Genomic DNA, 10,061 nt, shown 5'->3' on the forward strand with positions numbered 1-10,061 from the left:
GGAGGGGAGTAACCCAGACTGTGTGCTGGGGCAGGAGGGCAGGAAGGGGGGGGGGTGCCCAGAATGCGTGCTGGGGCAGGAGGGCAGGGGAGAGGTGGAGCAGACTCCAATCTCCCCATGTAGAAGCCTAGGTTCTGACCCTTCCATGCTCTCTCTCATCTCTGGGGGTCCCTTCAGGAGGACAGCAAGCATAGGGATTCAGGAGAAGAGGGAGGGCTGGGTCAGTAGTAGTTGTCTTTCTGGCCAGGGGCCTCTGGGTGACTCTTGGTGTCCGGTACCAGCTCCAGGTCAGGGTCCTCATCCTAGGGGAGAGGAGGGATACACAGACATCAGACTTCAGCGGGGATGGTGGAAGTAGCAAAGAGTTTAGTCGGAAGACCTGCATTCAAATACTGCCTCTGCCACTTAGAATCACAGACTCCAGGGTCTTGGGCTGGCAGGGCGCTCAGAGACCATCTCGTCCAGCCTCCTCACTTTCCAGGTGAGGTGGACAGCTCCCATGATTTGCTGAAGGTCACAGGAAACATCAGAGGAAAACTCTGAACCCAAGCCCTCTGACTCCAAAGCCAGTGTGCTCCCTACTAGTGGAGGGAGCCTGGGCAGGTCACTGGGCCTCTTGAGCCTCGGTTTCCTTCTCTGTAAAGTGAGGGGGTCAGACTAAATGAACCCTAAGGGCCCTTCCAGCTCTAGAATTATGATCTTATGCTTGTGTTTGTACCCCAATACAGCACAGGACCTAGCACACTGTAAGGGACTAATAAATCCTGGTTTCCATCTTTCCTTATGAAGCTAAGGAGAAAGACCAGTACCTTCCTCCTAGGCACTGGTCATGACTTCCAGACCTCTGGCTCCAGAACAAGACTGAGGAGGGGGGAGCATCTCATAGCCCACCATTATCCCAACCACTGACCTATCTGGGAGGCCCCAGACCAACACCCTAAGTGGCCCAAGCCCCTCAAAGCCCCCATTACGTCAGGCCTTACCAGTCCCTGGTCATCCTGGTAGTCATTCAGTAGCTCTGTGCCAGTCCTGTGGAGTCCTGCTCCAGCCTGGGGTCCCGAACCAGGGGACAAAAGTCATCAGGCTGGGCTTCTGAGAGCATCAGCATCTCAATCGGAGTGGCTGGCGCCCCCCTCCCCTGCCCCTGGCTCCACCTCATTCATCACCTGGCCCTTGTTCCTGGGGCTCCTCAGTGTGCTGGGGTCTTGGGGCCCCCTCTTCCAACCGTGGCTGATCTACCACTGCCTCTTCAAATTCATCCTCGCCCTGGTTGTTGGGATCGCGGGCGGGGTCTGCAAGGGCATCAGGCCCCTGGACAGAGAAGCAGGAGTGGGCAGAGCACTCCAGGTACCACTCCAGACCCCCCCCCCAGGCACTCAGGCCCCTGGGATCTGTACTCACCACTGGGCCTTGGGCCTCTGGCTCCGTCCTGGGCTGTAGGTTTTCCTCCTGCTCAATCATGCCAGCATCTGGGGGTGTGGGAGGGCAGAGGGATCAGCCCCACTACCTTAACTGGGGTGTTATGCCATCTAGCCAAAGGCCCAGTCTGCCCATTCCATGCCCAGAAAGGGAGTCAGAGTATGGGAGAGGATGATGCCACCTCCCCTAGTCATCCATTATGCTGGGGGCCCAGCCAGGAAGAACACCATCAATTCTGGGCTCCAAGCCTTTAACAAATGTGGCTGACTTTTCAACGGGCCTTGGATGAAGTCATGGGGGTGGGGGTGGGGGTGGGGGGCTGGGAAAGAATATCTGACCAGGAGTGCTGGGCTAGCCAGCTTCTCTGGCTCTTATCTTTCCAATCCATTTTTCCACACAGCAGATTTGTTTTTCTAGTTCATGGGTCTAACCCTGCCACCTTCCTGCTCAGGAAGCATCAGTGACCCCCTCATGCATCTAGGATAAAATACAACTCCTTAGCCTGGCATTTAATGCCCTTCACGATCTAGAAGTCTGTGCCTGGATCATCTGCATTTATTTTGCATATGTGTTTTCTCCTGGGAGAGAATGTAAGCTCCTTGAAGGCAGGAACTTTTTATCTTTGCAAGCTTAGTGCCTAGCAAAGTGCTTGATACAGTTAGCTAGCATTTATACAGTGCTCTATGCAAAGAACTTTACATATGTTAATTCATTTGATTCTCACAATCCCATTTTCAGGTGAGTAAACTGAGACAGAGAGTAGTTAAGTGACTTGCCCAGGGTCTCACAGCTAATAAGTATCTGAGGTAGGATTTGAATTCGGGTCTTCCTGACTCCAAGCCCTATTCTCTATCCACTGCAACATCTAGCTGCCTGGCACACAGCTGCTACTTAATAAATACCTGGTGATTGATCACAAGACCTTTCTAGACTGAAAGCCACAATGACCTACTATGTGTTCCTTGTACATGAATTTCAGTTTCCCACCTGAACCACCTATGTGCCTTTGAACTCAGGCTGTTCCGTATACCTGGAATGCCCTCCTTCCTCACCTCTGCCTTGTGGAATCCCTCACTTCCTTCAGAGCCCAGGTCCAGTGTCGCCTCTTATCCAGAGTCTTAGCTCCCCCATTGGTGGTGATCTCTATTCCCCCCCAAATTACTTTGCATCCTTCTATATTTTATATTTCCTTATCTAGGTACCTGTTCTTCTCTCCAGTAGAATGGAAGCTCTTTGAGGGTAGGAGCTATTTCACATTTGTCTTTGTATTGCTAGTGCCCAGCACATAGTAGGTGCTTAAAAAATGCTTGATGACTTGAAGTGAAAGAGAGCCTCATCAGGGCAATCCAATAAAAGTAAACTCCGTGCTGGTTCCTATGATTCCCTTTGGCTGCTTCAAGAAAAGGATGGAGGTAGCAACTTCTAGGACTGTATCCCAAAGAGATCATAAAAACGAGGAAAGGACCCACATGGACAAAAATATGTATAGCAGCTCTTTTTGTGGTGGCCAAGAACTGGAAATTGAGGGGATGCCCATCAATTGGGGAATGGCTGAACAAGTTGTGGTATGTGCATGTAAAGGAATACTATTGTTCTATATGAAATGATGAGCAGACAGACTACAGAAAAACCTGGAAAAACTTGTATGGACTGACACGGAGCAAAGTGAGCTGAACCAGGAGAATGTTGTACACAGTAACAGCCACGTTGTACGATGACTGACTTTGACAGACTTAGCCCTTCTCAGCAATGTAAGGATCTAAGACATCTCCAAAGGTCTCCTGATGGAAAATGCTATCCACACCCAGAGAAAGAACTATGGAGTCTGAATGCAGATCGAAGCACACTATTTTCACTTTCTTTGTTTTTTTTCCCCGCTGTTTTTCCCTTTTGTTCTGATTCTTCCTTCACAACATGACTAATGTGGAAATGTGTTTAACATGATCACACATGTATAACCTATATCAGATTGTCTTGGGGAGGGGGGGAGGAAGAAAAATTCGAAACTCAAAATTTTATAAACAATGAACTATCTTTACATGTAATTGCGAAAAATAAAATACTACTTACATTAAAAAATATCTCCTGACATGTAACTATGTGTCCTAACTTGCAACAATGTATCCTGATGCTAACCAATATGCCTAAGGATGTGTAACAATGTATCCCAATATATGCCAATGTATGTCCCCAGACTAGTGACAATATGTCCCCTTCAGCAAAGGGCTCAGAATAGAACCATCAGGGCATTCATTCCATTTCACCAGGGGCAGGAAACAAGGCCATCTGGCCCCAAAGAACCCCTAAGCCCCAGGGGTCATTGATTCATAGAACAGAACTGGAAGGGACCTTGGAGATCCATCTGGTCTAATCCTCTCATTTTGCAGATAAGGAAATCAAAGGCCACTGGGGTTTGGGGGAGGGGGGGCAGAGAAGGAGGCTGACTTGCCCAAAGTCTCACAGACAGTAAGGGCCAGGGTTGGGATTAGAATCCAGGGCCCCCAGATCCGTGAAGGCCCTTTCTGTACCCTGCAGCCCGACTGGTCTGGGTCTGGGTCTGGCACACTTACCCATCTCCAGCTCCTCCTCATCAGGTGCTACTCTCCCGTGGTCTTCTCTGTCAGGTGCTGGGCGCTCTACCCCTTCTCCTGGATTGGCGGGTAGAAGAGGCTGGTCCTGCCTCTGGGGCTGGCTGCTCGGGGGAGACTGTTGGCTCTTCTCTTGGGCGTTCACTTTGTTGACGATATCTTGCCAGCTGGGGCATGGAAAAGGGGGTTAGGGCTAGGTCTCAGGGAGGGTCCAACAGTTAGAGACAGCTAACAACCCCTATTCTAGCATTGTAAAGTCTGCAAAGCACTCTATTGGCATGATCTCATTTGCTCCCTCTAGCAATCCTGCGAGGCAGGAACTACAGTTGATCATTCCCTGTGGTACTGAGACTCAAAGAGAATGAGTGATTTACCCATGATCAGGGAGTTCCTAAATGGACCCTTACCTCAGGTTTTTCTGACCTCCTCTCCATCCATCACTCCCTCTATGCCAGAGTCTCAAAAGCAGCATTTCCCAAGCACTTTCTGGGTGTATGATACTCTTGGTATATATTGACTAAAACTACAAACAATGATCCACAAGCCCTGAAATGTGGCCCAGATGGGGGAATGAGGGCTTTAGAGCTGGTGGGGACCTTTGAGGTCATCTAGTCGCTTTCCCTCATTGGCCAGATGAGGAAACTGAGGCCTGCCCAGGATTCAACTCTAGGTTCTTTGGTTCCAAATCTAGTCCTTGGAATTGGGAAGAAAACAAAAATTTAAGCCAACATATATTCCAAAATTGCCATATGCGATAAACATTTTGGATATTAAATATATTTACTATATAAGTGGAGAAAGTAAGCCTCAACATTTTCTCCTGGAAAGAGCCCCCAGCTCTGCCTTACATGTATCTTTTGAAAAGCACTCCAACATTGAAGAACCAGGCTGTTCAGACACTATCGCTAGTGCCCGACTCTACAGTGAAGAGTTCTGGCAGAGATCCTGTTGCTTGGCACCAGGAAGGACTTCTCAACTGCTGGGGGTCAGCACTACCAAAGGTAGCTGGGGGAGGGGGGGATGCTCGTCCCTTTGGCCCCATTTCCCTCTTCTCCCCCCACCTCTGGCCCCAGCCCAGACACCCACCTCTGCATCTGTACCTGTGGGCTACCAGGGGCTGGGAGGGCCTGAGGCTCTCTGTCCAGCCCCGTGGGAGGCTGCTGCTGAGGGGGCCGACCCCGCGGGCTGGGTCTCTCAGGGGAGGAAGAAACGGGGGCTGCCACCACCACTACTTGCTGAACCTGTGGGCAGGGGGAGGCAGCTTAGCATTCCTGGCCAAAGATTCTCCCCCTCCCTCTTTCCCCAAAGTCTCTTCTTTATTCACTCCGAAGCTTTCATTCTGGTCTCCGAGGCACAGTCAATGTTATCAGCTGGCGAGGGAGGGACAGAGCAGACCTTGGGGTAAGGAGTTAAGGCTGAAGTGGGCGGGGGGTGGGGGAGTGGGTAATTGGATTTCTAGTGATACACTTTATGCCTAGCCCAAAACTCTGGTTAGCTGGTTCCTGGGCCTCAGAGTCCCAGGGACAAGGCAGATTTAGGGCCAGAGACCTAGCTCTAGTCCCTGAGACACGACCCATTTCAAGGTGACCCTGGAGCTCCAAGAAAGCAGGGGTCACTCTATAGAGTTCCAGCTCTTGTGACTCTACCCCTGGCTCATCCCCTTCCCTGCATGGGACAAAACACCTCCAGCCTTGAGGAGGAAGAGGAGGAAACAGCTGGTGAGATGTGATCGTCTAAATGACTTCCACCCCCGGCAGCCACAGCCGCAAGGCGGGGGGTGGGGAACGACATACCGGGGGCCTGACTGGAAGGCTGTTAACAGTTCTGGTGAAGCGGAGAACATGGCCCTCGATGGGTTTCTGGGGCCAGGCAGGGGGCCCAGAAGAAGGCAACTTCAGGTCTGGGAAAGGTGGCCCAGCTGGAGGCAAGGCCCGAGTTCCTGGAGCCTGGGCAGCCTGAGGGTCCCAGCGGGGGACCAACTCTGGTTCCTGGGGATTTAGGGCCGCTCTGGAGTCTGTAGCAACAAACACCTGCAGGAGAAAGGTAGGGGAGCCACAGGCTCTGAGGATGACCTAGGACCACGAGGTCAGGTCCCGTTTCTCCACTCTATTCCCCGGAGCAGCTGAACATCACAGGAAGAAGTTATAAAATCACACTGATTTTACCCACGACAAAATCCTAGTATGTAAACTCAGCCAGGCCTTCCCTGCTAAGAGATACTTCTGTCCTACTCTGATAGGCTCCTTATCACTTCCGCCAAAGTAACTGCTGCAAACCTTCTCTTCTTCCTGTCCACATCTCCCAAATACAGATGACGTAGTCTTTTACTTCATTCATTCATTCATTCATTCATTCATTCATTCATTCAATGCCTGTAATGTGCCAGGAACAGCACTAGCCACTGAGCCAGGTAATACAAGGCCCAAACCCAAAAGAGTCCCTGCCCTTAGGGTGTTCACATCCCCCCAAGGGGGAACCACATGAACCCAGAGCAAAACACACCAAATCCATACAAGTACAAATAATCTTCCGGGGGTAAGAGGATAGGGAGGACCACCAGGGTCTGACAGCAGGGTTTGGAATTTCCTTGTATCCCCCAGTGAATAGGAGGAAAGAGAAAGGGATGGGAAGAAGCATTTACTAAGTGCCAACTACATGCCAGGCACTGTGCTAACCACTTAACAAATGTCTTCTTCTCGTTGTCTCTTTGGCACAGTGCCTGGCACACAGTAGGCACTCGACATTCATTCCTTTCCCTTCCCTCCTTCCCTCTCTGTGTTTCTCTGGGTAGCTGTCTCTGTCTCTCCCTTGCTCCTTTCTCTGTCTCTCTCCCCTCTCCACCCTCCTCCTTCTCCCTTTCCTGCCTCCCCAATCCAAAAAATTCTGTTGACCTTGCTCACTCACCTAGCTACCAACTCATCTCTGTCCCTGCCTTCACTGATAAACATCTCCTCACTCCATGTGCCCCTATTGCCTCTACTGTCTCCTCAACCCTTTGCAATCAGCCTTCCCTCCCTTCCCCCACCCCATACTCCTCTCTAGCCAATGGATTCTTTTCAGTTCTCATCTTTCATGAAATCTGTGTAGTATTTGACACTGTTCACCACCCTCTCCCTACTGGAAACCCTCTTCTTCAATATCACTCCAGTACTTCTCCAGTACCTACTATGTGCTAGGCACTGCCTTAGGGGCTGTGGATAAAAAAAAAAAGGCATGCTAGTCCTTGCCCTCAGGGAGTTTGCAGTCAAATGAGGCACATTTGAAATATCAGAGCTCTTTTTCTCTCCCCTTTGGAAGATCCTCAACCTTTCCAGGACCCATTAATGTGGCTGTTCAATAAAGGGCTCCTTTGGGCTCTCTCTTCTTGCTACAGTCCCATAGTTTCAACTACCGCTTCTAGGCAGAGGGCTCCCAAAAAGAATAAGTGGGCGATATTCCTGATGTCCATAGTTTGGGTCCAAACACATTCGGACTACTGCACTTAGTTTGGGGTTCCATACTTAAAAAAGGTCATTGACAGCTAGAGAGTGAGTGTCCCAGGTAGGATGGATACAGGACCATATATCTAGAACTGGAAGAAACCTTATTAAGTCCTCAAATCCAACCAACCCCCTCATTTTACAAATAAGAAAACTGAGGTCCACTGAGGGCAACTGATATTCATAAGGTCTAATGTCACACAGGGTGCCTTGAGTCCATGCCTTATGAGGGTCTGCAAAACAAACCGGTTGATAATATGCAGGAATGCTGATGATTTATACAGATTTTATGTGCTGCAATTTGCTGAATGTATTGTTTCATTCATTTTTTTGGTTGATTCTTTAAGGTTTTCTGACTAAATCACCGTATCATATGCAAAAAGCAATCGTTTTATTTTTTCTTTGCCTAAGCTTATTCCCTCGATTTCTCTTTCTTTTCTTATTGCTATCCACAGTTCATAGATATCTATAGCTTATTACAATACATAGTAATATGTTAAATGGTAGTGGTGAGAATAGACACCCTTGCTTTATGCCTGATATTATTGGAAAGACTTCTAACTTTTCTCCATTACATATAATGGTTGTTCTTGATTTTAGACAGATAACATTTATTATATTAAGAATAAGTCCAAAATACTATTAAGTTTAAAAAAAGAGAATATGTCCACTTATTCCTATGGTTTCTAATGTTTTTAACAAGCAAGTGTTGGATTTTGTCCAAAAGCCTTTTGGCAGAAGGAATTGGGTTGGTTTCTAATGGAAAAGAGAAGTCAGGGCATGATACTTGAAAAGTTGTCATGCAGAAGGAGTGTCCATCTTCTGCTTGGCCTTGGAGGACAGAACCAGAACCAACATTACAAAAGAGTAAATTTCAACTTCATGTCTGGAAAAATTTCCTAATAATTTATTTTGAGCTGTCCCAAAGTGGGATGGGCTGCCTTGTTTGGTACTGGACTCGGGGTTAGGATCCCAGTAAACCAACAAAATGTTATGGTCCCTGGGGGTCCCAGGGAGGATCCCTTTTATTGTTGAATAAACAGGCACAAGGAGTCTTTAGTACTGGAGTTCTCAATTCTAGATGGTGCTTTTTTCCCAGTGGGAGACACTCACATTATGCCACCCCCACCCTCAGGGGTTCAGAGAAACCCTGGCCTTTCTCTACCTGAGGCTTCCTAAGCTGAGCCTGCTGCCTAGGGGCCTGGAGGACCTCCTGCTGCTGCTGCTGCTGCCGACGGCTGGCCCCAGCCTCCTGGAAGCTGGGCATCTTCTGCAAGGCTTCCTTGAGCTGGCGGAATTCCTCCATCTGGGACTAGAATAGGGGACAGAGTGGGGCCAGTAGGGTTGACCTGCCCATGTCTCCACTACTCAAATAACCAGACCTTCTCTCCTGTCACTGGAGGGTCAAAAGGTCAGACATTTAGAGACCTTAGAGGGGAAGGGGGAGGGGGAGAATGGAACAAGCATTTATTGTGCTAAGCACTTTACAAACATTATCTCATTTGATCCTCACAATAACCCTGGGAGGCAGGTGCTATTAAGATCTCATTTTATAGCTGAGGAAACTGAGGCATGTAGAAGTTAAGTGACTTGCCTAGGATCACACAGCTAGGAAGTGCCTGAGGCCGAATTTAAAGTCAGATCTTCCTGACTGCAGATCCAGGGCTCTACCTACTGTGTCTCCAAGCCGCCTTAGAGACTAGTGAGTCTACCTCCTTCATTTTACAGCTGAGGAAACTGAGGCAACAGAGGTTAAGTGACTTGCCCAGGGACCACACAGGTAGAAGGTAACAGAAAGAGGCAGAATCTTAACCCAGGTGTTTGGACTCCAAACCCAGGTCTCTTCCCCACTGGGCCATGCTGCCACCTCCGGCAGCAGGGATGGTGGACACACCTGGCCTGCCTCTCACCTGGGCATTCCGCAGCTGGATGTGAATATCCTGGTGAGCCTTCCTCAGGAGCTTGCTTTCTTCTTGAAGTTTATACACTGTGTCTGTGGGGTAGGAGAGTCAAGAGCTGAGTAGGCCAGGAAAGGGAGCCTGCCCCCTTGCCCCACCCCCAACGCCACCCCCCACCCCTCCCACCCCCCTGCATCCCTCTGCTGACTCCTGAGAACCCATCAGGCCCAAAGGAGATTAATCATGGGCTCAGGGCCCTCCAGAGGCTATGGCTTCAGGCTGGCTCACTGGACCCTCCGAAGCCACCTAGTAAAACCTGGTTTGAGACAAAGGTCTGCTTCCTGTGTGTATGTATCCTGTCCCCCTGCCTTAACCCACCCCCGTGGCTAGGACAGGACTGTTAGATTAGGGGTCCCCTGGAAACAGGGCCATCTCTGCCCTCTGAGTAGCAGCAGCTCCCCCATGGGAGAGACCGAGTCTTCTCTGCAGACCAAGTGTTCTATGCAAGCTGGGTATTCTTACCTCCTCCTCGTTCTGAGGGTTCCATAAGAGAAAAGGCCCTGCCCCCTCCCGAGACTGGGGCCCCCTGAGGCCAGGGGCCCCCTCCCCTTCAATCTGGGGCTCCCTGAGGCTAGGGGTCCCCCTCCCCCTCAGACTGGGGCTCCCCAGGCCAGGGG

General features: G+C 49.9%; 1 protein-coding gene across 1 annotated transcript in view; it reads right to left on the reverse strand.

The window, feature by feature from the left end:
* Positions 1–6: 6 nt before the first annotated feature.
* LOC114038216 (Golgi integral membrane protein 4-like) overlaps positions 7–10,061 on the reverse strand; it is a 17,098-nt gene continuing 7,043 nt past the window's right edge. The window contains 10 exon segments of the mRNA XM_027855416.1: positions 7–302; positions 609–622; positions 1,167–1,311; positions 1,402–1,469; positions 3,990–4,174; positions 5,108–5,181; positions 5,183–5,248; positions 5,801–6,037; positions 8,652–8,798; positions 9,397–9,479. Of these exon segments, the coding sequence (XP_027711217.1) occupies positions 222–302; positions 609–622; positions 1,167–1,311; positions 1,402–1,469; positions 3,990–4,174; positions 5,108–5,181; positions 5,183–5,248; positions 5,801–6,037; positions 8,652–8,798; positions 9,397–9,479 (1,100 nt within the window). The 3' untranslated portion in view covers positions 7–221.

This window comes from Vombatus ursinus, unplaced genomic scaffold (genome assembly GCF_900497805.2).
Source record: "Vombatus ursinus unplaced genomic scaffold, bare-nosed wombat genome assembly UNPS02010822.1, whole genome shotgun sequence".
Lineage (NCBI taxonomy): Eukaryota > Metazoa > Chordata > Mammalia > Diprotodontia > Vombatidae > Vombatus > Vombatus ursinus.